This window comes from Mchenga conophoros, linkage group LG4 (assembly GCF_057382185.1).
Source record: "Mchenga conophoros isolate Kocher_MC1m ecotype Shallow Benthic linkage group LG4, M_conophoros_male_GT1.1, whole genome shotgun sequence".
In the NCBI taxonomy this organism is placed as follows: domain Eukaryota; kingdom Metazoa; phylum Chordata; class Actinopteri; order Cichliformes; family Cichlidae; genus Mchenga; species Mchenga conophoros.
This window is the reverse complement of record NC_140529.1, coordinates 7,158,653-7,186,576: the sequence shown is the minus strand read 5'-3', so window position 1 is coordinate 7,186,576 and position 27,924 is coordinate 7,158,653. Positions and strand designations below refer to the sequence as shown.

The following is a 27,924-nucleotide window of genomic DNA, read 5'->3' as shown; positions in this document are numbered from 1 at the left end:
ACTTCTCCTGACGTTCTCTGGTAGAGTTGGCCTTCAGATTGTGAATTTAGCATATTCTACTAAATAAAAGGTTTTTATTTAAGTTTCCTACAGCTGTATCTTGAAAGAAAATAAGATTCTCTGCTAAGTGGAAGACATTGCATTCCATTGGCTCTATGATGTGATGGATCAGTGTAATGGAAATAGTTTTCTTCTGTTGTTGCTGATGAATCACACAGAGGACCCACAACCGCATTTACAAATTCAGGTTGACAACGGGCAGAGCTCTTCAGTGAAATTGTTCTTTGCTTTTCTGACACAACTTATAACGTTTTACAGCTGTGTACATCACCAGTTAGAAAATAAAACCATAAAAAATTCCAATGTACAACTGGGGAATTTACAGAGAAGACTTTAGCACTTACTGGATGATGTAGTGGTGTGTTTATGTAAGTAGCTGCCTCTGTTTAAAATGGCTACATAAATAACAAGTTTTTGATTAAATCAGAAGATCCTCATCTTTCCTAAATTTTGAGGTTCCACTTGCTAAATCCTTCTTTTATTGAGCATAAAAAGAGAGCAAAAAAGATGAGCGGTTTAGCAGACAGATCAGATGATGGAACTAAACATCTGAATTAGCTAAAGAAGAAAAAAAAATCTGACAAAAACGCAGAATTCTGCAGGAACCTAGATCACATTAGTGATGAAAATGATCAGCAAATTTGAGGGGGGGGGGGGCTTACAACTGTTAACAGAAATGGATATATATATTTTATGTACATAGATCAGTTAGTGTTCTATTTAAAGAAGAAAACATAATCAGATAACATGAGCTATTTCATTCTCACCACATCCAGTTCAGGGACCGCCTCCATCACCTCCACAAGCTTCTCTATCTTTGTCTTCTCTGTAAACAAGAAGTCATCATCCACCCACAGGAAGTACTTGGTGGTTACCTGGGAAACAGCCAGATTTCTGCCTGCAAACCAGCCCTGAGGATGAAAACATCTTTTACAGTCTGTTTTAATGGTCCTTTACCCTCTGAGCTGTAAGTAGTCACTTGTGACATGCATTACTTCTAGACTGGACTATTGTAATTCAATATTATCAGATTGTTCTGAAAGTTTCTAAAATCACTAATCCAAAACTCTGGAGTCTAATCTTAAAAGCTGCAAAACGTTTCTTCTAAAAGCTTACTCGTAGGGCTGGATGAAGGCACACTTCACTACCCTCAGACTACTGGAGGATTTCATGTGATGCACTGAGCATTTCCTCTCCACTCTTCTTATATTTAGGGGATGAGTGATTTAAAGTCTAATTCTAGAAAAGAAAAAAGCATAAAATCCTATATTTTTTAATAAATCCTTCAATAATTATACTGCTCTGTCCAAGATGTCTGATAAAACTGAGTGTTAATAAAAAAACCCCACAAAACACACAATCTTAAGTTCTAAATGTCTATGCATACCTGTGCTGGAGGCATGATGTAATGTTGGATGTTTTCTCCGGTAATGTGCTCTGGTTCAAAGTTGTCATCTGCAACAATAACTTTTATGGTGCTATAGAATTTTCGGATACTGTCCAACAAGACCTTCAGCTGTTCGTACCGCAGGAAGGTCTTTGTGGCGATGGTAACTTGAGAGCTGATATCTGACAGACAGAAGGAAAGAACTGTTTCAAGAAAATAAGACAGATCATCTGCTACAGAGTAGAATGAGTTTTGTGCAAACTGTGCAAATTGAACACCAAACTTTTCATTGCTGAAGCCACTACACTGAAGTGCTGCAGCAAGGTCGTTGTTGCATGTTGTTGTGGTAACCCCCGAACCAAATGGTGGACACCAGAGGTGAAGGGAGCCACCAGGCTGAAGAATGAGTTGTGTCGGGCTTGGTTAGCCTGTGGGACTCTGGAGGACCCTGAAAGGCCAAGCGGAACGCGGCTTGAGCAGTGGGTGAAGCAAAAAACCTGAGTGTGAGAGCAGTTCAGAGCGGCCATGGAAAAAGACTTTCGGACTGCCTTGAAGAGATTCTGGCAAACCTTCTGGCGACTCAGGAGGGGAAGGCAGTGCTCTACCTGCACTGTGTATAGTGCGGATGGAGCGCTGCTGACTTCGTTTGAGAACATTGTTGAGCAGATCCAAGCGACAGAAATGAGCTTGCTAAGGGTGGCTAGCCGCTCCCTTAGCAAGCTAGAGGATGTGACCAGGGAGAGGGAGGTCTGGGGTTCACTGCTTAGGCTGCTGCCCCCATGACCCGGCGCCGCTATGGGATGGGATGGATGGATGGAGACCCGAAAGAGACCCAGGTTAGACCTGGTGAGATTGTACAACACACGGGGGCTCAGCCCTGGCGCAGGGGGCCTCTTGTGCATCGGCCTAACTGGGGGGCTCTCCAACTGGCGGGGAGGTTGTTCCATCCTTGCAGGAGTGCACTCTGCAGGTGGGGGAGAGACATAGGAGAAGTGGAGAATAAACCTAACCTGGGTGTCTGTTGTCTTGTGTAGTCTGGGAGATGATTGAATGTTGGGGTGGGTACAGTTTCCTCTGCGGTGGGGTAGGATGGGCTGCCCCGGGTCCTGTGGGGCTTGGCAGTGCTGCTACCGTAGGCCCCGGTCTGGATGGACCTGGGCTCCCTTGCCTTGGTGGGTACCAGAGGACGGGGGTGCCTACTGGGGTCAGCGGGGGAGCTGGCCCTAGGGAGGGGTATCCTCCCCTCCCTCCTTTTCCTCCCCATCCCCGGCTACCTCCCTCTTCCCGCTCCACCACACTCACCCACACAGGTAGGGCCTTGGGGGGCAGGTGTGTCACCAGGGTGCAGGGGAGACATTCCCCCCCTCTGTCCCCTTCTGGCCACCTGTGCCTCAATTTTATCTTAGACAACTTAGACATCCACATTAGTTACACTCTCATAACACACACACATATATAGGGCCTTAACGGCGTCCAGTGGACGGTCTGTGTACTCAAACCTACCTCTGGCGCTGGTGCCCACCTCTCAATTTTAAATCCATGTAGACGTTGAGGGTTCTCGGGAGGGGCCGTGCTAACACCTGCTGCTCTCTGGCAGCAGCACCATGCTCTCCCTTGTTTTAAATGCACTTTAGAACAACAACACAGATTAATGTGATGGTGTTGTGTTTAGAAAGTTGCTTTGGTTTTTTTGCTTGTTTTCTATTCTTTTTCTCTCAACAGGTGATCCAGGAGATCCCCCCCCCCCCTTTCTCACTGTCCCTCTCCCTTCTGTTTTTCTTTTCCTTCCTCTTTCTTTCTCCCTTTCCTATCCCTCACTCATGTCTGTCCCGTCTGTAACAACTGAAAATAGAATAAATAATACAAACAAAGGTCGATCAAATGGAGCAATACGGCAATGCCACGATGATCCATTTGGCAAAATAAATCCATTGTGTATCCTTGTTGGTCCTCAGACAACAATTCTGACGGCTAAAGAACCAATGGGACAGGCAAAAAAAAAAAAAAAAAAGGCATTGTACAACACATTATTTTTCGCATCTGGTTTCAAAGCACTCAGCCAAAGGAGTTATAGATTTAATAATCCACAAGGAAAAAAAAAAATTGTGAAGGGGAATTTAACTTAGAATACTTAATATTTTAACAACACACTATTCCCACTAACTAGTAGTAAGATACAAGAAATAATTGGGTTGGCAGTCAAAGGAGCTTGCAAAGAAAAGCGTCTGGACTTCTTTAAGTTACTTGAAGACGTTTCACCTCTCATCCGAGAAGCTTCTTCAGTTCTAAGGTCAAATGGTGGAGAGTCCCAGATATAAACCTAGTGGGAGTTTCCCCCCACAGAGGGACAAAAGGACCCCCTGATGATCCTCTAATTGCCTGAGCCAAGGTGTGAAACTGGGTGTGGGTCCCAATCAGCCAGAGTTTCGGGTGTGTTCATTGTGAAACCTGGCCCCACCTTATCATGTGAATTCCTGAGATCAGATGGCCCAGGATGTGAGTGGGCGTTAAGGCGTCTGGGAAGGGATCTCAAAACTGGATTATAGATGGCAGAGAGTTGGTGTCGTAAACCACCGCCTCTGTTCAAAGATGGTTGCTCACAGTGGACATAGATGGCTTCTTTCACTCCTCTTTCAAACCATCTGTCCTCTCTGTCCAAAATGTGAACATTGGCATCCTCGAAAGAGTGTCCTTTATCCTTAAGATGCAGATGGACCGCTGAGTCTTGTCCTGTGGAGGTGGCTCTTCTGTGTTGTGCCATGCGCTTGTGAAGTGGCCGTTTGGTCTCTCCAATGTAGAGGTCCGGGCATTCCTCGCTGCACTGTACAGCATACACCACATTGTTAAGTTTGTGTTTTGGCGTTTTGTCTTTCGGGTGAACCAGTTTTTGTCTGAGCGTGTTGCTGGGTCTGAAATACACTGGGATGTCGTGCTTGGAGAAAACTCTCCTGAGTTTCTCTGATACACCGGCTACATAGGGGATGACAATGTTGTTGCGTCTGTCCTTCTTATCCTCCCTCGCTGGTGTCTGGTCTTCTTTTCTGTGCCTCTTTGCTGACTTTAAGAACGCCCATTTAGGATAGCCGCACGTTTTGAGTGCTTCCTTTACATGTGTGTGTTCCTTCTTTTTTCCTTCAGGCTTAGAGGGAACATGTTCTGCCCGGTGGTGTAGGGTCCTAATTAATCCAAGTTTGTGTTCCAGAGGGTGATGGGAGTCAAAGAGGAGGTACTGGTCCGTGTGTGTGGGCTTCCGGTAAACTTCGATGTTGAGTTTGCCGTTCTCTTCAATGTGCACAGCGCAGTCCAGGAAAGGCAAACAGTCGTCCTTTGGTGAAGACACAAAGGAAATTTTTTCCTGGACTGGTTCACCCGAAAGACAAAAACTGGTTCACCCGAAAGACAAAACGCCAAAACACAGACTTAACAATGTGGTGTATGCTGTACAGTGCAGCGAGGAATGCCCAGACCTCTACATTGGAGAGACCAAACAGCCACTTCACAAGCGCATGGCACAACACAGAAGAGCCACCTCCACAGGACAAGACTCAGCAGTCCATCTGCATCTTAAGGATAAAGGAAACTCTTTCGAGGATGCCAATGTTCACATTTTGGACAGAGAGGACAGATGGTTTGAAAGAGGAGTGAAAGAAGCCATCTATGTCCACTGTGAGCGACCATCTTTGAACAGAGGCGGTGGTTTACGACACCAACTCTCTGCCATCTATAATCCAGTTTTGAGATCCCTTCCCAGACGCCTTAACGCCCACTCACATCCTGGGCCATCTGATCTCAGGAATTCACATGATAAGGTGGGGCCAGGTTTCACAATGAGCTCACCTTAAACTCTGGCTGATTGGGACCCACACCCAGTTTCACACCTTGGCTCAGGCGATTAGAGGATCATCAGGGGGTCCTTTTGTCCCTCTGTGGGGGGGATACTCCCACTAGGTTTATATCTGGGACTCTCCACCATTTGACCTTAGAACTGAAGAAGCTTCTCAGATGAGAGGTGAAACGTCTTCAAGTAACTTAAAGAAGTCCAGACGCTTTTCTTTGCAAGCTCCTTTGACTACGATGACCTGGATGACTGAGAACCTTCACAGACAAATTGGGTTGGCATATACTGTGAAAGAACCTTCATAAAATTCATGGTTTTCCTGCATTTCTCTCTCTCTCTTTTTTAATACCCTTGTTTGAAAAATAGATTCCTACCTGTCCCCATGTCATACAGGACTGGTACATGAGGCTGCTTGATGGCAATAGCGAACACAGCTTCATGGTTTTCAAACTGGAAAGTTACTAAAAAAGAAAAAGAAAAAATACTTATTGTACACTAAAAAGAAGATTTGGGCTTAAAAGACAAGACTCTGAGTTCCCAGACAATGCAGACCAAGGTCTCCAGTGTTGATATGGTAGACTGTGCTAGTATAGGACACTTTGACCAGCACGTCATTGAGCAGCTCCAGGCTCCTGGACTTGATTATCAATTCTTTCTCACCAGAACCTGTGAATTACAATTTCACAACATTTCATTCCAGTGTCTTCTTTAGATTGAAGTTTGATTGTGAATGTCATAACATATCAAACCCATCATATCATGCAGTGACCCCTCCATGCCCTATTCATACTTTCAGGACATAAATGTTCTACCATACAATAAAGTTAATGACTCAGAACATATTTATTCCTGATTTGCAGTGACCCATCCTTTTAAGATATATATCAGACACAAATCAAGCCAACAAATTAACCTCCACAAAATAACAGATTTGTTTAGTATAGGAGTTCTAGCTTTTTTTGTCACCAATTTGTATATAAACTGATGAGAAGTGCAATCTTACCTTCGACTGTGACCTCTGCTGGTGGAATATCTGTGGTCAGGATACCTTTAGAGACTTTTAAGACCACCTAGAATAGAAAAATCTGAATAAACTAAAAAGTACTCCAAGTAGTCATACTTGAGGAAATTTAAAGTTTCACCAAGCAGAAATACTACAGTGGCAGCCTTGAAGTTCACTGTTTTTTAAATGAAACATACAGACCTACCTTTGGAGAAATATTTGATACCCATCTTGCACCTCTATTATTCTAACAGATTTTGGTGAGATTTGCCTATCAAGCTGAACTGTTTTATGACACTAACCTTGTAGCTGCTTCTTTTTCCTGCATGCAGCTGTAAACCTAAAATTAAAATGACCACACTGTGACAGCATCCCATGATGGAAAGAAATAGATACGTCAGTGGTTATATTGACCTTATAAATTAAAAAGGCAAATGATCAAGGAAGTGACTGAACATGTGAAAATCGAGATCCACCTTCCTGTCTGTAACCATGGTAGCTCTACCCTGAAATTGTGTTTGATAATATATGACATGCTGCAGTGCCTTATTTGGCGTGATCTCTTTTATTACTCATTACCTATGTATTTCTTCATGTCTCACCTGGTATGACAGAGGAGGACAAGGGCTGTACTGTGTAACCTTGGATTGGATACTGCAGAGGAGAGTTGGGCAAAGCAAACAGCAGCTTGGACAGTACAGAAGTTGTCCTGTGGAAGAAATGAGGTGTATGCAAACACAGATCATTTTGACTAATCAAGTATAATGACTACAAAGCAACAAATAAGTACTATGAGGCCAAAGGTCAATCTAAGTAGTGGCATTATTGGATAAGCAATACATTTATCCATATGGGAAATAAAGCATGTGTTTTCAACAAACATGGAATCATTTCAGTGTGGCTAAAAAAAATGAAAATAGTTAAACACCTCTTGAGTTATGTTTTTTTTAGCTTTTGAGATTTAGTAATATTAGATGTGGTTCCGCCCCAACTGCTGGTTGCTGCCTTGCCCCTTCATCAATATCTGATCAACATTTCTCACTTTTTAAGAGCTGGTGTGACTAGACCCCTATTCTGTGTGTCAACGTCATACATTTCTGGGCCCTATACTACAAAGTGAGATCAACATACCCAGGGTATCTTTCTATTGTTAGGATTAATGTACTTTAAGTAAATTTTAATATTCGTCTTTAAATAATAGTAATAAATATTTCAACATAAAGTGCAGTTTTTCATCCTAAAAAAAATAAGGCAGAAACATAAAAGGTTATTTGAACAGCTTCACCTTTAAACTCTGAGCCAACATTATTCTGTACATTTGGCTAAAACAGTGTGATTATTAAACATTTTAGTAAAAAAAAAACAAAACAATGGATGCACATTACCTCCATTCTTATTTACTGTCTGTCTCTTGCAGCCAGTTACTTAGACAAACTAGCCTGTTCACAGCTCTCTTTTTTGTTACTGTGTGACCTGCAGGTGAGAACAGTCTCTCACATGGGACAGCAGGACTAATCGAATACTTGTAGGACAGGACAGACAGCTGTGGGTGATTCACTGATCAACTGGACCACCACTGTAGCGGGAAGTCTGTCTCACTGATGGTGGCTTTTGCTCTGCACAAACTCAGGGCCCTTTTACACAGGGCTTCCTCATCTAAATCTGTAGCACATTTTCCAACCCCCTACCACTGATAGTAGTCTACAGTCCCGAGCAATCCATTTTGCTAGAGAATTTGTAAGTTTGTCCTGTGTTGACTTACTAATTTTGGTCCTTAAAACAGTAATTTCATCATGTTTGGGCTGTTGACACCTTTTGTTGGTACTCGAACTGCTAGCGCCAACAGCTCCCACAGTTTCTGTGCTCACTGCCTTGCATTTAGATGGCGGTGTAAGGTTGAAGTGCTTCGGTGGTATGCCAACTCCTTTTTGCACAGTTTGCACAAAACCAAGCTTTTTTTCAAGGCTTCCGTCGGGTAGTCTTTTGAAATGAAATTTGCCTCCGATCAGTCCTAGCAACATGCTTTCTTCTGATTCTTCCATTTCTGTAGCTGTGTGCATCGGTTAATTTGTTTGTTTGTTTTTTTATATGTGTTAGCCTGCTGTCTTAAGCCTGGTCAAGATGGCGCCAGCATGCCGTCTCTTAGTTCTGAAATGTTTATGTATTGTGTTCATAGTGCTGTACCTGCTAGCTTTAAAAATGCACTCCTTGTTGGTGTATAAGCAACAGACGCTTCTTAATATCCGTGACTCACTGCTGATGCTCCCCTGCGTTAGTGAGCGATCTGGAGGAGTCCTGCCGCCTCTGGCATCGGTACCAGATAAAATGCATCAACGTGATCCACCCTGGAATCCTTTAGAAAGGAAGCGCTGAAAAAGTGGACGTATACATGGCGTGCAATCTGTGAAGCACACGCGAGTCAGAACTTGGATGCGGCGGGTCCTTGCCACTAGCGATCACGGCTGTTTAGACCTTTTTTCTGCCGCCAAATAGCGTTGCCTTCTTCCAGTTTACCCGATGTTATCGGAGTATGCTCACCCATTACAGTTTTATTCGTCGCAATGGCAACAGTATAGGAGGGGAAGTAATAAGCTGGACGTTATGTTCCTAACTGAGACACAGCTTCACGCTGGTGAAGTGGCACCTTTGCTGGAACAGCCCAGGTTGTCTGGGATGGGAGACGGGGTTGCCTCTATCATCAAAGACTGTTTTAAATGCAAATAGATTTTTTTTTACCTCATTTGACTCCCAGCTCCTGACTTTAAGCTGTCCTGTGGTTCTAACTATAGTTACCTTTTATCCACTTAAATATATTGGGCCTTTCTCAATATGCGTACTTGTGTTCTCATGTACTCATGATACGTCATCAGTCAGAGACCAAGTACTGTTCCAATTCGAAGTACGCATCAAGCCGAGAACGCGAAAAATTCCCTGATTTGTTCTCGCTCCGCCCATTTTATTGAGCATGCATCGGTGGTGACTTGTGTGGACTTGGTACAGCTAAATATCCCAGAATGCATTCCGTCCAAAACTCAAACGCGGCAATGGCGGAGGAGCGCGGCTAAAAAATATTACTTTTTCTGGGCTACAAAATAAACTTTTAAGATATTTGCAGGCGAGGATGTAGCTGTGTAAACTTCAAATATCTGCTCGGTTTATCAAGATAGTATGTACAGTGGGGCAAAAAAGTATTTAGTCAGCCACCGATTGTGCAAGTTCCCCCACTTAAAATGATGACAGAGGTCAGTAATTTGCACCAGAAGTACACTTCAACTGTGAGAGACAGAAGGTGAAAAAAAAAAATCCATGAATCCACATGGTAGGATTTGTAAAGAATTTATTCGTAAATTAGGGTGGAAAATAAGTATTTGGTCACCTCAAACAAGGAAAATCTCTGGCTCTCACAGACCTGTAACGTCTTCTGTAAGAAGCTTTTCTGTCCCCCACTCGTTACCTGTATGAATGGCACCTGTTTGAACTCATCATCTGTATAAAAGACACCTGTCCACAGCCTCAAACAGTCAGACTCCAAACTCCACCATGGCCAAGACCAAAGAGCTTTCGAAGGACACCAGGAAAAGTATTGTAGACCTGCACCAGACTGGGAAGAGTGAATCTACAATAGGCAAGCAGCTTGGTGTGAAAAAATCAACTGTGGGAGCAATCATCAGAAAATGGAAGACATACAAGACCACTGATAATCTCCCTCGATCTGGGGCTCCACGCAAGATCTCATCCCGTGGGGTCAAAATGATCATGAGAACGGTGAGCAAAGATCCCAGAACCACACGGGGGGACCTGGTGAATGACCTGCAGAGAGCTGGGACCAAAGTAACAAAGGTCACCATCAGTAACACACTACAACGGCAGGGAATCAAATCCCGCAGTGCCAGACGTGTTCCGCTGCTGAAGCCAGTGCATGTCCAGGCCCGTCTGAAGTTTGTCAGAGAGCACATGGATGATACAGCAGAGGATTGGGAGAATGTCATGTGGTCAGATGAAACCAAAGTAGAACTTTTTGGTATAAACTCAACCCGTCGTGTTTGGAGGAAGAAGAATACTGAGTTGCATCCCAAGAACACCATACCTACTGTGAAGCATGGGGGTGGAAACATCATGCTATGGGGCTGTTTTTCTGCCAAGGGGACAGGACGACTGATCCGTGTTAAGGACAGAATGAATGGGGCCATGTATCGTGAGATTTTGAGCCAAAACCTCCTTCCATCAGTGAGAACTTTGAAGATGAAACGAGGCTGGGTCTTCCAACATGACAATTGATTGATTGATTGATTGAATCTTTATTTTGAACATGTTGAAAAAGTATAAAAAAAATAGAATTAAAAGAGACAAATGAACAAAGCAAACAAAAGGAAAACGAGCAACCACAACTCCAAATAACGTCCATGTTCAAAAAGGAGCAGGAAGAAGCATAAGCTTATTTAATCCCACCCCTTTTCCACTATCTAGTATCAATAGACTACAGAAATACCTCCTTGCAATTACATTATATGTTATGTGTAATTTTTTTTATTTTATTTATTTATTTATTTTTAAATAATAATAATAATAATAATGATAATGGATACTTTATTGATCCCCATGGGGAAATTACTTATTTTTCTCTGCATTTGACCCATTCACTCAGTGAAGCAGTGGGCAGCCCACTAAGCAGGCACCCGGGGAGCAGTGTGTAGGGACGGTACCTTGCTCAGGGGTACCTCAGGGTAGCCGTTAAGTGGATTCCAACCGCCGACCTTCCGATCATGGGGCGACCACTTTACCTACTGAGCTATCCCTGCCCATATATATACACATATATGTTTCTATCTATCCATACATACGTATATACACACATACGCACATATACACATTTTCAATAACCCCATTAACACCTCAAGGATACACAGCCTACAATTATATATATATATCCATACCAACAAACCCGTGCATGCGCACACACATGAAAATATTAGACAAGAACACCCTATCAAATCTCTACCTTTTCCCTGTACCCTGTAAAAACCATATCCTTAAACCGCTTTTTAAACTGCGCCATGCTTGGACATTGCTTCATATCTTTACTTAGTCTGTTCCACAGCTTCACTCCACACACGGAGATGCAAAAACTTTTTAATGTACGGATACGAGGATGTTTTAAATTTAATTCCCCCCTCAAATTGTATCCCCGTTCCCTTTTAGAAAACATTTTTAGAATATTGTCAGGAAGCAGGTTATTTATTGCTTTATATATAATTTGTGCTGTGAGAAAATGAACCAGATCTGTGAATTTTAGAATTTTTGATTTTAAGAATAGTGGATTTGTATGATCTCTGTAACCAGTTTAATGTATTATCCTTATGGCCCTTTTTTGTAATATAAAGATTGATGATAGCGAACATTTGTAAGTATTGCCCCAAACCTCTGCACAGTAATTCAAATACGGTGCAATCAGGGAACAATAGAGAATGTGGAGTGATTTGTGGTCCAGAATGTGTTTTACTTTACTCAAGATTGAGACACTTCTTGAAATTTTGTTATGTATATGATTTATATGAGACTTCCAGTTTAATTTATCATCTATAATCACACCAAGAAACTTATGTTCAAGTACTCTTTCAATTTCCACACCATCTACATGAATCTGCACTTGTGCATTTCTAAGGGAATTCCCAAATAAGATAATTTTAGTTTTACTTAGATTTAGCGATAGTTTGTTCCTGTTAAACCATTTTTTAATTTTGCACATTTCTGAAGTAATTGTATCCAGCAGCTCCTTTAGATTCCCCCCAGAACAAAAAATATTTGTGTCATCTGCAAATAATACTAATTTTAATATATCAGATGCCTTACAAATATCATTTATATAAATAATAAATAATTTTGGACCCAGTACAGAGCCTTGTGGAACACCACAAGCAATGTCCAAGCATGATGAGGAATGGACACCCAGCTTCACAAATTGTTTCCGGTCACTTAAATAATTTTTCACCCATTGCAGTACAACCCCCCTAATCCCGTACCGTTCCAGTTTATTAATTAATATGTCATGATTGATTGTGTCGAATGCTTTCTTGAGATCCAGAAATACTCCAGCTGCATACTGTTTCTGATCTATAGCATTCGTAATCTCCTCAATTGATTCGATTAATGCCAGAGATGTTGATCTTTTTGATCTGAATCCATATTGACTGTCAGAGAGTAATTTATATTTATCTAAGAATTTGTCTAATCGTTTATTAAACAGGTTTTCTAGGATTTTGGAGAATTGTGGTAGTAAAGAAATGATCCAAAACACACCGCCCGGGCAACAAAGGAGTGGCTCCGTAAGAAGCATTTGAAAGTCCTGGAGTGGCCTAGCCAGTCTCCAGACCTCAACCCCATAGAAAATCTGTGGCGGGAGTTGAAAGTCCGTGTTGCTCGGCGACAGCCCCAAAACATCACTGCTCTCGAGAAGATCTGCATGGAGGAATGGGCCAAAATACCAGCTACTGTGTGTGCAAACCTGGTAAAGACCTATAGTAAACGTTTGACCTCTGTTATTGCCAACAAAGGTTATGTTACAAAGTATTGAGTTGTATTTTTGTTATTGACCAAATACTTATTTTCCACCCTGATTTACAAATAAATTCTTTACAAATCCTACCATGTGGATTCATGGATTTTTTTTTTCACATTCTGTCTCTCACAGTTGAAGTGTACCTCTGGTGCAAATTACTGACCTCTGTCATCATTTTAGGTGGGGGAACTTGCACAATCGGTGGCTGACTAAATACTTTTTTGCCCCACTGTATTTCTATATATTTCCAAACGTGCTCCGATGTTTCTGAGGCCATGGTTCTCAGCCGGAAAAGGGTGGAGTGCCCACTCTGGGTCGGGGATGAGTTCCTGCCCCAAGTGGAGGAGTTAAAGTATCTCGGGGTCTTATTCGCGAGTGATGGGAGAAGGGAGCTGGAGATCGACAGACAGATTGGTGCTGCGGCTGCAGTGATGCGGACGCAGCACCGGTTTTATTTGTTCCTGAGTAAGTCGGTTTGGCTGAGATTAAAGTTAAGCTTCATAACATATTAATCACAGTTAAATTAAAAGGGGACGGCAGTAAAAACTCCAGACCTGTGACATCATCAAGTACGCTGGTGTTCCAATTGTACAAATCGCGAGTCCGTACTCGCGTTCTCGCCAAGTCCGTACTCCCGTGCGTTCTCGGCAAGTCCGGTCTCGCGGAGAACGCGAGTCCGTACTTAGAATTGAGAAAGGGCTCTTGACTTGTTGATTTCGGAATTCTCAGACTTGTTGACATGTCGCTGTATGAAAGGATTCTTTCATAGTGAGTGATATGAAAAAACAAAGACTTTAATTTTCATCTATGTTGTGAGGATAAATCCCTGGTTAAAGACTTCTTGAATGTAATTGAGTCCCTAAATTTCACACAATTTGTGTCTGGGCCAACATGCAAGGGCTACACCCTAGACGTTGTCCTGGGGTACGTACTGAAACCTGTCTTTTACCTATTTTAGAACATTTAGCAATTTTATTTGATATTTTAATTCCTACATCTCCAGCCTCTGAGAGGGAAAAATTGCCCCTCAGGTCATCTCGTCACATTAACCCTGAAGCACTGCTTAGAGTTAATTTACCTGTGGACACTTTGACTGTGAACTTTAATAATGCAATTCTTGACCTGTTGCTCCTGTAAAGAAGTTAAATGTTGTCAAAGGAACCTTATGACCTCGCTAAATGAGGAACTGATGTAGGAAAGCCGAGCGTTGCTGGTGATGCTCCAGATTAGAAGTATTTCTACAGGCTTGGAAATAGCAGCACACTGTCAACCAACAACCTGTTTGAGCGATTTCAGTCTGCTTTTAGACCAAACCACAGAAACAGCTTTAATCAAAGTGGTAAACGATCTGTAGGTAAATGAAGACAATAATTGAACCTCATTTTTATTACTGCCAGATCTAAATGCTGCCGCCTTTGACACTGCGGAGCACTGTATTTTATTGGATAGGCTAGAACATTTTATAGGAGTTGCGGGAAATGTTTTATAATGGCTGAGATCCTACCTGTCTGCTGCCTTTTGTTGTTCTTGTACATTCTTTTAATGTAACCTTTTATTGTTGTGCTATTGACCTGCAGCTTTGAAACTGTGTTGACTTGTCTAAATCAGAAGCTTGTCTATCTGCCATTAGTAGCTGGTTATCTGATCATTTCCTGCTTCTTAATACTGATAAGACAGATTTGATGGTCATTGGACCACAAAAATTTAAGTACTTGTCCCAAAATTTCACCTTGAAAATTGATGACTATGTCATAAATTGCAAAGACAAGGTAAAAGACTTGGGTGTGTGGTTTGACACGGTGCTCTCCTTTGAGTCCAATGTGGAAGAGAAAACAACGACTGCCCTTTATCACCTAAAGAACATAGCTAAAATCAGGCAAGTTTTATCACTGGACACTGCAGAGGTACTTGTCCATGCATTTGTGCCTTTGCATTTGATTATTGTAAAGCTCTTCTTTCTGGGTTACCGAAGGAAGGTTTTAAAGGTTTGTAAATGATACAAAATGCAGCTGCTCGCATTTTAACCTGGGAAATTTGAGCACATTACCCCAGTACGGAAATCAGTTTCAAGCAGATTTTAAAGTTTAGCGCCTTCATATCTTTCTGACCTTTTGTACCTCTATGTTCTTTCCCATGTTCTTCGATCTCAGGATACTAGCCTTCTGAAAGTTCCTAAAGCCAGAAAAAAAGACTATTGGGAAGCATGCTTTTTCTTTTCAAGCTCCATTTTTGTGGAACAAAAAAACTGTTTTTTCTGTACTGGTTTTATTTTATTTTTTATTTTATTCATCTTTTTATCTTCTAATAACTGTTCAGCACTTTGTTTGAAAGCGCTATATAAAAAAAGTTATTATTATTATTCTAATCAATTAATTGCAATTAACACGCTAAATGCCCACCACTAATTTTTACATTACTCTTAAATCAATTTTTAAAAGTATGCAGTCATGAGTACGTTACTAAAACTGTTGTTAATATTTCTGCAAACTTTGTGACATCATGTTGGATTTATAACCAAGTGTAACTTAAAAATATGCAGAAGTAATTTCTACTTGATGCAGAGACAGAATACACCATGAAATTACTTGTTTGTTTTCTCACATTCCCAAAGACCTAGCCCAGCATCCATAAAATGTGGCTTAAACAGCTGATAAGAGTTACACACCCACAAGATTTCTCAAGTTAGCACTGGTCTAACACATTTGTTATGGTTATAAAAAAAAAAAAAACATTCTCTTTCAAGGTAGAAGAACTGGACTGAAAATGATTTAAAAAGCACTGAATAGCCTTTATAAAGCCCAGTGAGCACTTAAAGAAAGAAAAACTAAAGAAAGAAAAAACTGAAAGTCTGGCCTCTCTTATGCAAAATATATAGAAATTATGGTTGACTCAAGACATTTGCACAATATAGTAGTTTAAAGAAATCTGAAGAATAAGTCAAAATATTAAGTTGCCAGCTAACAAAAAAAATAAAAGAAGGACATTCTCATAATTCAAACAGAGGTCGGAAGGAAAAAATAGGCTAAATTAAAAATGAAATTCGACCAGACTCAGAAATAACCTCCACATCTGGATTGGGTTCCATGAGGAAGCTTGTGTGCAAGAACCTTCTACTTCTGTAAATTGTACCTACTTATTAGATTAGACTGAAATCTCTAAATGAAGAACTGTTTGCTGGAAATAGTTTTGGTGTCTGAATTAAACAAAAAAAAGTACTGCGTCATTCTTTGTTGTCCTGCTAAAATAACACTGACAAAAACGATTAACAGTTTAGTGAACTCCGTCCATCTACCTGGCTTTGTACTGCTGGAATTCCTTAGTTCGCCGTTGCACCAACTCCTCATATTGATCCTTGGGGAGGTGTTCTTTAAGAAGCCTTGAGCCAGCAGGACAAGTGCAGGGACCAGATGAGGGAAGATGCGTGGGGAGAGATGAACTGGAAGGGTAGAAGGGTGAGGGTATATCAGATGTCTTTAAAGCCTAACACTCATTCTATGCCACACAACTGTATAACTATAATTAGTACAACGATTATTATTAAACCTCATTTGGTTTGGAGATGTACTTTCATGGACTGATATTAAAGTTTAACAAAAAAAAACCTGGTTTATGAAACTAAATTACATCTGAAGTAATGATAGAAACAGGGTATCATTGTTTTTAATATTTGTGTTTTCAGAAAAAAAAAGATGCCATATTCCACAGTCTTGTAGAAAAATCACTTTGTTTCTTTATATTATTTTTATTTAAAAGGTACAACTGGGTTCCTTACAAGGGAGACCTGACCACCGGTAACAGCAATGCAAAAATACAATAAACAGATCATGTAATAGACAAACCCATAACCTGAAACACTAGTGCTCACTAGTAGCAGTGCTCAAGGAAAATATCTAATTCTCTCTTCATCAGTTTTAAGTTCACAGAACAGATATAGACACTTTTACGTTTAGATCTAATGATAAGAATACACTGTTCATTAGATCTATCAGAATCAAAAAGCAGAATTTTGGAGCAGAGTACCTGGTAACTATTGGCACTGGATAGTAAAGAGGACAAAGGGTAAACTGAACGTTTGCCTATTATTGCTCTGTAGAGAAACATATCCACATGCTGTTTGAAGCAAGTGGTCCATGATGGCCAAATCATACAGAATCTAAATGTGATTCAGAAATTTTGAATTTGAAATGAAACTTGGAGATGCATGGCACAAAAGACTCCACACATTAATTAATCACAGTAATCAGTCACAGGCAGAAAATCATCCACAGTATTTTGCTGGAATAAAAAGTTAAGGAAGAAATATTGCTAAAAAGGATCTTCATAGAGCTTCCTTACAAGACACAATTTCCCATTAAAGCAGGATTAAACTGCAGGTCCGTCAGCAAGAAAAGAGCAAAATTGTAACATACGTATACATCAAAGAGCTGATGTGAAACAGAGTGTTAAAAACAACGAACCTTGTCCAATGAAGCCACTGTATGTGCTTTTCATGCTGTATTTTTTGATCTTTGAAGAATCGTGTACATGTATGAAGACATTTGCACGACTATAAAAACAGACAACACCTATGGGCAATTTAGATGCACAAATTACCCAAACTCCACTAACTGCAAGTATTTGGACTTAAAAAGTTGCTAAAATGCATAAGGAGCATACTGTATCTTTCTCGGAGGTTGAGTTTTACCTCAGTTTTGGTGTAGTGATAACATCTCTCGTCAGAATAAAATAGGATGTGGTCACAACGATCACACACACAGCAGAAACCACCTGGAGCTTCCATCTGTCAAATACAAACATCTGTAGAGGTGCACAGAAACGCAGGCACATCCATTATAATCTGGAAAAACATTTTAAAATCTATAACTATAAATAAATAAACAAGAGCCATGGAGAAAGAACAAAGTAACAATTCATAAGGATTTGAAGTTAGATCAGGATATCTATATGGTACTGTGCAAAAGTCTTTATCCATCCCTCATTCTTTAATATTTTGCTGTTAAGCATCCAGTAAGTGATGCCAGATTTTCTTGTCATTTTTAAAGTGGTCTTAAGCAATAGTTGTCAAAAACTGACAAAACTGAATTTAAGAAATAAGTCCTTGAAGTTTTAAAAACCTGTTTAGCGCCACCTTCTTTCAGTACAGACCGTGACATCATGTAGTTGGTAGCTAATAGACTTTAGACTTCAACTCAGAGGAAATTAAGGACACTAAAACTAAAAATCAGTTTAAGGGAATCCGTTTTGTGTTGTCCCTGGCTGCAACTATGAGTTTTACGCTAAGAAACAGAGATATCCTCTGCTGTCCACTTTCACGGTCTGTCTCTTAGCGGCAATTGGCCACTTGCTGTTTGGCTAGCTGCACTAAAACGGGAAAATCTAGCTGTTAGTTGCAATGTTCGAGTTTGTAGATGAGGACTTTGTGGAAGAGACCCAGTTTGAGTCAGAAGACATACAAAGTGTAGTCCGACAGCTTTTCTTCAGGCTGGGTGTACCAAGCCATAGTAGTTACTGCCTTTCGGCTGTAGAAACTATATTTAACAGTGTAAAAAAGGTAATTAAAAACTCGCATTAAAATACAGTGATGGTGAATGTGAAGATTAGAAAATTTTTCGGTATGTTCCCCTTATAATATAAGTGGACATCCAAGCATGTCTGTGTTATTCCCTGGATTAATTAGCTTAACTATAGCGTTATTTTTGTGCCACTATTCTGAGCACACATTAAAAAATAAAAATAAAAATTTGAGCGCATGTAAAAAAAAACCAAAAAAACCATTGCAAGTGTAAGTGTTTGACGATTTATTTTGAGTGAACAAAATTAATTGCTGTGTGCAAAAAATTTATTATTTGTAGAATTATTTGCATCCAAGTCTGTGATTGGTTGGTTTTGTGGCACAAATATAACGGCGTTAAGAGCGCAAGCAACCAGTGTTGCCAACTTAGCGACTTTGTCGCTATATTTAGCAAGTTTTCAGACCCCCTTAGCAACTTTTTTTCTAAAAAGCGACTATTCTGGCGACTTTTTCTGGTATTATTGGAGACTTATTTATGACGACTTTTTGACGTGAAAACGCGTATCGCTCTTACTCTCAACAAGCAGCGGTGCTGCCTTGGGCACCTCACCCATGCCAAAGCACTCACAGGTGGAGGATAGTCCTCCCCCAGCTGCTATCAGGGCAGGAGACGTTCACACCTGTGCGTCCAAACGGCAAATGAATCGCGCATGAGCGAAGCCGCTGCTCCCGCACTGACTGTAACGCAGTCAGTTCTTCCTTTACTGTTATGCTGTTTTGTGGATCACAAGGTTTAAAACTACTTATAAACACACACACAAAGTAACTCCACCAAAGTACCAATTTCGGGTCACTTTTGCCGGTCCAGGCCCGGATAAAGGTGCAGGGTTGGAATTGTGACATTAAAAAACAATAATTGCTAAAAGAAATTTAATTTGTAGTTCTAAATAAATTCTAACTGCATTTAGGACGTTTTTTACTCACTTCATGTCTCTCCCACGATGTTATTTCTCTCTCCAACAGCGTAGGTTACAATAATATTAGCATGACCAATTATGCAAATTAGGCGATGACATCATTTGGCGACTTCTAGCGCCTTTTAGGACAGCCAATAGCGATTTTCCTTACTGAGGAGTTGGCAACACTGCAAGCAACACATTGCGAGCAGGTCCGCAGAAAACTCAGCAAAATGCAAATGCAAAAACTGAGGGAGAGGGGCTGCCTGCTATTGTATGTGTATATGGATACTAGCAAACACTGAAGTACATTTTTTGCACGCAGCAATGAATTTTGTTCACTTAAATTGAGCTTTTCTTCGTTCAAAATAAATTTCTCCTCGAAATGCAACACGTGCCAGGGCTCTAGACTGCGACCATATTGGTCGCAAATGCTGTACGGATCACTCTCTGGAGAGCTTTTTGGTCCTTCACACAGCTGTTTGCTTTCTCTTCTGGTTTTTTTCTCCATACAGGTGACCCAGGTGTTTTTTTTTTTTTTGTTGTTTGGTTTTTGTTTTTATTTTTCTTCCCCCCCTTCTCACCGTCTCTTCTCCCCTTTGGTTTTCTTTCTCTCCCTCTCTTTCTTTCATTCTTTCTCCCTGTCCTATCCCCCAGTCATGTCTGTCCCGTTTGTAGGAACTGAAAATAAAATAAATTCATAATTATAATAAAGGTCAATCAAATGGACCAATATGGCAAGGCCATGATGATCCACTTGGTAAAATAAATCCGCTTGGCATCTTTCTTGGCCTTAAGACAACAATTCTGATGGCTAAAGATCCAAACGGGACACAAAAAAAAAAAGAAAAAAAAAAGAGATAGTCAGGGGCGGGACCTCTCTGATTGGCCGTGGTCCAGTTGAAAGTGCAGGTGGAAGTGGGAGGTGAGTAGCTTGACTAAAGCGACATCAATTCATTATATCCTGAATCGACTTTTAAATATAACCGTGTTTTGCCAGAAACGCCAGATTCTCAGATTAAAGCTCACAAAACCATTTCAACAACAACCAAACAGCAGATGAGAGCAGGTACATGGATTCCACACAAAGACGTAAACACAGAACGGACCGACACATCAGAATCAGCTTTGTCTTTCTCGGCTTTCTCACCCGACGGCCCGTAGACGGACACGCTGTCGGAGCTCGGCGATCCCGATGCGTCCGGTCCGCTGTGTTTACATCTTTTTGCGCTGATTCTGAGCTGCAGGTTTTGTCTCTCTCCAACCAAAATCCACCGAGCCAGCAGCAAAAGGAGCAGCAAACTGCGCTTCACATCTGATCAATGTCGTCATGAATTTTGCTGTTTTGCTTCCACGACTATTAAAATCACACTTCATGCACAGCTAGCTCTCTCTCTATCTCTCGCTATACTTCAAGAACAGTTTCCCGTCTCCAATCTCTGTTTTCTGTATTATTCATTCGCTTATTACCCACCAGTCTACCGTTGTTTACAGCGCTGTGGCTGCTGTCTTTTTCTTTTCTTGTTTTCACTTAAATGACCTCGGACAAGAAAGCCTGTTTTTTCTGTTGTTCAATACTGAAGAAATTTAAACTTTATATGCAGAACATTGTAGAATATTTTTAAGGTTATCTGCTATAAAAAGCCAGACCAGGAAAATCTCCTTCATGTTTTTCTGTGTTTTATTCTCAGTTACTTTCACACAAAGGCATCTGCTGTGATGTTCACAATTCTGAAGAAGTCAGTACTGATAAATGATCAGAATTATAATATTTCTGACTTTCTGAGGCCAAGTTGAATCGAACCGGGACTTTGAAAACCGGAATCGAATGGATTATAGAAATCAGTGATGATACCCAGCCCTAGTGAGCAGCCTAGGCACGACAGAAGTGGATGCAGCTGTAATAGGAAAAGAACTATTGCTAACTTTTCTGTTAAGGCCTGATCCTTCTGAAATTCATAGCCAGTGCTCTGACACGGTGTCATCAATCTTTGAATGCTGAAAAAGCACAGTGTCTCCAGAAAAACACATATTATATAAATTATTATAAAATTTGTGTACGCCTAACTTTTGTGCCGGTACGCCTAACTTTTTAAAGTTAGGCGTACCGGTACGCCCATGGCAAAAAGTTAGTCTAGAGCCCTGCGTACACCTGCAAATTTTTTTTTTACGTGGTCTCAATTTTTTTACGTGAGCTCAGAATAGTGTCCGAAAAATAAGGCTATACTTTTTTTTTTTATAACTTTTTATTGATCATTTTACAGTATGGGAATACAAAACTTAAGGTCAGTATGGGAGACATTCACAGTTCCAGTAATAGCATCTACTTACATCATGGTAATATTCATTTATTCAGTACAAAGGGGAGTACACAACCCATTTTTCCCAGAGCTTCTTAAATTTCTCGAGCTCGAGTCTAAGGACAAAGGTAAGCCTTTCCATTCCAAAAATTTCTTCCACTATCCCACGCCATTGGGCCCGAGTTGGAGGGTCTGCCTTTAGCCACCTACGGGTTATGGCCTTCCTGCAGCCAGCCAAAAGTATTTTCAATAAATAAATATCTTTATCTGGGAGTGCCGTAGGCAATTTGCCAAGATACAACGTATCAAATGAATAGTCTATTTTAATCCCAATTATTTTGTTTATCTCAAGGGCCACCTCCCCCCAATATGGCTGAATCCTTGGGCAGGCCCAGAAGACATGAAAATGGTTTGCCATAGGGGTTCCACAACCTCTCCAACATAGGCCCTGGCTCTGTGAGCCTGTTTGCCGAGCTGTGAGTTTAGGAGTGTTAAAGAATCTCACTACATTCTTCCAACCAAACTCTCTTAAGGACCTTGAATTTGCAGTGGTAGCCTGAGACTCACATATTCCCCACCAGCTGTCCTCCGAATTTCGTGAGCCTGATTCCCTCTCCCATTTATGCTTAATGTACAGTGTAGAGTGATTTTTAGAGGCTTGTATACTACCGTATATTTTCAAGACCATCGTATGCCTCTCGTATGCCTCTTGAAAGATATGAATTAGGTTGTATTCGTTTTCATCTCTGATTAGCAACGTCTTGTTGTAATAGTCTCTGACCTGCAAGTATCTAAAGAAGTCGTGCTTTGCCAATCCGTATGTATCTGAGATGGTTTTATAGCTTTGGAATCCCCCATTTGTTGCTAGTGAACAAAAAGAAGTAATTCCTCTCAGAGTCCACTGTTTAAAGGTCCCATCCAGCCTGGCATAGGGCTGCTCAATTAATCGAATTTTAATCACGATTACGATCTGGGCTTTCAACGATCATTAAAAATGACTGAGCCGATTATTAGCCCCTCCCTCATTTATCCGCGACACCTTAAAGGCCGGTCCGTGAAAATATTGTCGGGCATAAACCGTCCGTGGCGCAAAAAAGGTTGGAGACCGCTGATTAAGAGGACCCGAGGGAAGCTCGGAAAGCTAAGCAGAAGTTATTTGGAGAGTGACTGCCGTTGGTTGAAAAGAGAGTTTAAAAAAAAAAAACTTCAGTGGTGTTGCACACTATTTTATATTATTTTTTTAAAGTCATTGTTAACCCTTTAAAGCCGGTCAGAGCAGCACGCTCCGTTTTGCGTAACTATTGTTAAATCCCTGTAGAACCTGAACCGTGTAAGCTAGCGCAATAATTTGTTTTGCATATGAAACCGGAGGAGTTGTACTTACATCTTATGCCATCAGCTTGTCCTCGGTCACGGTTTCGTTCCACATATAGCTTTGCAAAAATTGCATAAAAAGCGCTTGCAGGAACAAAAACATAATATTCCAGAAACACGCTTTGCCGTTCCTATCAGCTGTTCGTAACACTTCCCACAGTGAAATGATGCACATGCTGTTTTCTTTGCAAATTTGCATCATAGGATTGTTTTTTGTTTTTCCTGCAGTATATAAAAATTGCTGTATCTCCAAAATAAAACTATGAAGACACTCAAAATAAATTTCCTGTGGTGGGAAACTATTTTTTGCAACTTTATTGTATTTAAAGTTTTGAGGGATAAACCTCTTAAATTTCTCCAAGTAGAAATATATGTAAACAAAACAAAAGCGATTTTCAATTTTTTTTGTAGTTTATTGCACTTTTTTGCAATTTATGTAATTACTATGGACTTAATGCATACATATTATTAAAATATGGGCTATAACAGTTGTATTGATGTATAGCAACTTGAAATGCTCCCACAAATGGCACTACAGCATGTAAAAAAATAATATAAGCTCTGGTGGACTTGGTTCTATAGTAGGTCTTAAAGGGTTAAATAAATATCGTCAAATAATCGTGATCTCAATTTCAGTGAAAATAATCGTGATTATCATTTTTGCCATAATCGAGCAGCCCTAGCCTGGCAGGTACAAACTCCGGGTCATAAGCTATCCAATTCAAGGTCTTAGCCTGCTTTTCTATTTGTAGTTTCCCCACAACCCTGAACCATAGTTTCAGGGTGAACCGGGTCAAATGGTTCAAATCTTTGTAAAATTTTTCAGCTTGGTTCTTATTTCCTAAAAGAGACTGTAATGGGAAGTCTAATTGTGTAATTTCCATATTTTTCCATTTAGCTTCATAGTTTGGGGAACACCAGTTTACCAGGGGCTTCAGTTGTGCGGCGTAGTAGTAATCTTGTAAGCACGGCAAAGCTCTCCCTCCCTTCTCTTTTTTCAATTGCAGCGTTTTGTACTGGACCCTCGGTCTTCCGCCGTTCCAGACGAACCGTGAGATCCATCTGTCCCACTCGTCAAATTGTTTTTGGGGTATCTCCATATATGTAAGACTGCGTTCTTCTATTTGCGCATGTGATGCCATCAGCCACACAGGGGTAAATTAGTCCATTTTTTTTACCTTATTAGTTTGCTTTGCAGTTTTCTTCATTAATCATTTGGTTAAACCTAACACTGGTATTATGAGGCGCGCACATAGTAACATTGTGTGGTTTTTCTAAAATGTTTTGTTATATTAATTATGTTTCTCTTTCTTTGAGTTACCTGGGTTTGGGCGGTGGCTGTTTCCTGTCTGGGCAAAAGGCGTGGCTGAGGACTCTGGGAACAAAATGCCTGCTCAACAGGACCAACCATGGGCTTACCAGGAGCAGAGGTGTTTTAGGTTTAGTTAGGTTATTCTGTGCTTAGTTAATATTAGTGTGTGTTTTGTTTCCCCCTATTGTGTGTTAATGGTTTGGCCAAATTATTATTAAAGCTACCCTCATGTGTCTTTGTAATTAGGTCAGTTTGTGAGTTAAGTTATGTCTCACTTTGTTTTGTTTAAGTTTCTGGAAATTACTTTTCGTAGAGTTATATTTAGTTGACCTGTTTTATGGGCCTGCTAACTATGTTTTTGAATTTGAACAGCGCAACATCTCTAAAATGAGAAATATCCTGTCTCAGAGTGACGCTGAAAAACTAGTTCATGCATTTATTACTTCCAGGCTGGACTACTACAATTCATTATTATCAGGATGTCCAAAAAACTCCCTGAAAAGCCTTCAGCTAATCCAAAATGCTGCAGCAAGAGTCCTGACAGGGACTAGAAAGAGAGAGCAGATTTCTCCTGTTTTGGCTTCCCTTCATTGGCTTCCTGTTAAATCCAGAATTGAATTCAAAATCCTGCTCCTCACATACAAGGTTTTAAATAATCAGGCCCCATCTTATCTTAATGACCTTGTAGTACCATATCACCCTATTAGAGCACTTCGCTCTCGCTCTGCAGGCCTACTTGTTGTTCCTAGAGTATTTACAAGTAGAATGGGAGGCAGAGCCTTCAGTTTTCAGGCCCCTCTTCTGTGGAACCAGCTTCCAGTTTGGATTCGGGAGACAGACACTATCTCTACTTTCAAGATTAGGCTTCAAACTTTCCTTTTTGCTAAAGCATATAGTTAGGGCTGGACCAGGTGACCCTGAATCCTCCCTTAGTTATGCTGAGCCTGGTTCTGCCGGAGGTTTCTTCCTGTTAAAAGGGAGTTTTTCCTTCCCAAAGTACAGATATGTGGACGACACCTGGGTCAAAATCAAGACACAAGAAGTGGAATCCTTCACTGTGCACATTAACGCTGTGGATAAGAACATCAAGTTCACCAGGGAAGACACAAAGGACAACTGTCTGCCTTTCCTGGACTGCGCTGTGCACATTGAAGAGAACGGCAAACTCAACATCGAAGTTTACCGGAAGCCCACACACACGGAACAGTACCTCCTCTTTGACTCCCATCACCCTCTGGAACACAAACTTGGAGTAATCAGGACCCTACACCACCGGGCAGAACATGTTCCCTCTAAGCCTGAAGGGAAAAAGAAGGAACACACACATGTAAAGGAAGCACTCAAAATGTGCGGCTATCCTAAATGGGCGTTCTTAAAGTCAGCAAAGAGGCACAGAAAAGAAGACCAGACACCAGCGAGGGAGGATAAGAAGGACAGACGTAACAACATTGTCATCCCCTATGTAGCCGGTGTATCAGAGAAACTCAGGAGAGTTTTCTCCAAGCATGACATCCCAGTGTATTTCAGACCCAGCAACACACTCAGACAGAAACTGGTTCACCCGAAAGACAAAACGCCAAAACACAAACTTAACAATGTGGTGTATGCTGTACAGTGCAGCGAGGAATGCTCAGACCTCTACATTGGAGAGACCAAACTGCCACTTCACAAGCGCATGGCACAACACAGAAGAGCCACCTCCACAGGACAAGACTCAGCAGTCCATCTGCATCTTAAGGATAAAGGACACTCTTTCGAGGATGCCAATGTTCACATTTTGGACAGAGAGGACAGATGGTTTGAAAGAGGAGTGAAAGAAGCCATCCATGTCCACTGTGAGCGACCATCTTTGAACAGAGGCGGGGGTTTACGACACCAACTGTCTGCCATCTATAATCCAGTTTTGAGATCCCTTCCCAGACGCCTTAACGCCCACTCACATCCTGGGCCATCTGACCTCAGGAATTCGCATGATAAGGTGGGGCCAGGTTTCACAATGAACTCACCCGAAACTCTGGCTGATTGGGACACACACCCAGTTTCACACCTTGGCTCAGGTGATTAGAGGATCATCAGGGGGTCCTTTTGTCCCTCTGTGGGGGGAAACTCCCACTAGGTTTATATCTGGGACTCTCCACCATTTGACCTTAGAACTGAAGAAGCTTCTCGGATGAGAGGTGAAACGTCTTCAAGTAACTTAAAGAAGTCCAGACGCTTTTCTTTGCAAGCTCCTTTGACTACTATAGATATCATTTCAAGTAAATTGCTATAATCTTTAATAATGTGATGTGTTTAATCTTAGCCAACATTATCCTGTGAAAATGAATGTGTTTTGTTAATTTCTGCAACATGGAAGCTAATACAGTGAAGGGAAATAACAGAAGTGTCTAGTCTAGGGGTCTCAAATTTAAATGAGTGCTGGCAATGTCATCTCACGTGAGGGCCAATTTAGTGTTCAAGTAGTTTAAAAAAAACAACCCTACAAACAAACAGGAAAACACCCACAAATATTTCCAAAAACGTAGTGTTGCCTTTATCTGAAGTACTAAATAAACAAATTGGTACTCTCTTTCTGACCAGATACGTGGCAGCGCTTCTGCTATAATTTTGTTCATATTTAACAAAATAAAAATGCAGATATAAGTGTACACATTCATTTTTGACTGCTAGTGAAAACTGTTTTGTTTACAAATAACTCGCTCACTGAACTAAAACAGCCAATCCATCCACATGTTTGTACTCTCTGCTCATAATGGCTGCATATAAATTTTTTTTTTGCTTTTTAAAGAACTTACATACCCAAATGTTTCTGTGGACCAGCGTTCAGTTACATTCACCCTGAACATGTCAGAACTTACTCTGAGCAACCTGCCATGTGTTCTGCAGAGATGTTATAGAGGGGTAACTGCCTCAAACAGCTACGCAATGAAGACCTCTTGAACTCTGAGCTCAGATCAACCAGTGATTGAAAAAGACTATTTTGAAATTAAGCAAAACTGAAGAACCAAGTGCAGTTTTTTCGTACTGACAACAAGTCTTTATAACCTGCTTGATTTTATTCTTGTTTTGTTTATTAGTTTTTCTAAGAGCAGTTCTTGATCAGTATGTAAAAGAATACATATAAACACAAAGATTCACATTGAGCAATCTAATTCTATGAAAGTACACACCTTGTTAAACATTCACTAAAGTGAATGCTAACCTTTCACATTACTCACCAGGAACTAGTCATCTTGGAAGACAAAGGTGTTGTTTTTTTGTTACCACGGAAGTAATGGTGAATTCAGAATTTAGTCTAAATGCCATTATATAATTATCTAATTTCATGTGATTTCACTGTGTTGCTCACAGTTAGTAAAAATACATTAGATTTGCATAATTTTCAGCTGTAATTCTTGTATTTGAATGAGAAAAACCAATCAATGCTATGCTTCTTATAAATACACAGAAACTGAGGTTAGAGAATGCAGTGAGAACAAAAATAATAGTATAGAAATGTCTTCTTACCGTTTCCACTTTTTAAGTTTCGCTGATCAGCAGGAATCACTGGAACCTCTGAAATCCTGTGAAAACTGGAGGTCATCCACCATCGGCACTGCATACAGGAAAGAGGGCTGTCTTTTTCT

General features: G+C 40.7%; 1 protein-coding gene across 1 annotated transcript; it reads right to left on the bottom strand.

The window, feature by feature from the left end:
• Positions 1-41: 41 nt before the first annotated feature.
• LOC146575430 (beta-1,4 N-acetylgalactosaminyltransferase 1-like) lies at positions 42-27,924 on the bottom strand. The gene is made up of 10 exons (XM_085272552.1): positions 27,806-27,924; positions 17,529-17,641; positions 16,137-16,280; positions 6,891-6,997; positions 6,591-6,628; positions 6,289-6,355; positions 5,838-5,951; positions 5,660-5,746; positions 1,448-1,629; positions 42-971 (listed from the first exon to the last, which is right to left on the bottom strand). Exons 2-10 carry the CDS (start codon positions 17,639-17,641, stop codon positions 813-815), a joined length of 1,011 nt encoding a protein of 336 aa, XP_085128678.1. The 5' UTR covers positions 27,806-27,924; the 3' UTR covers positions 42-812.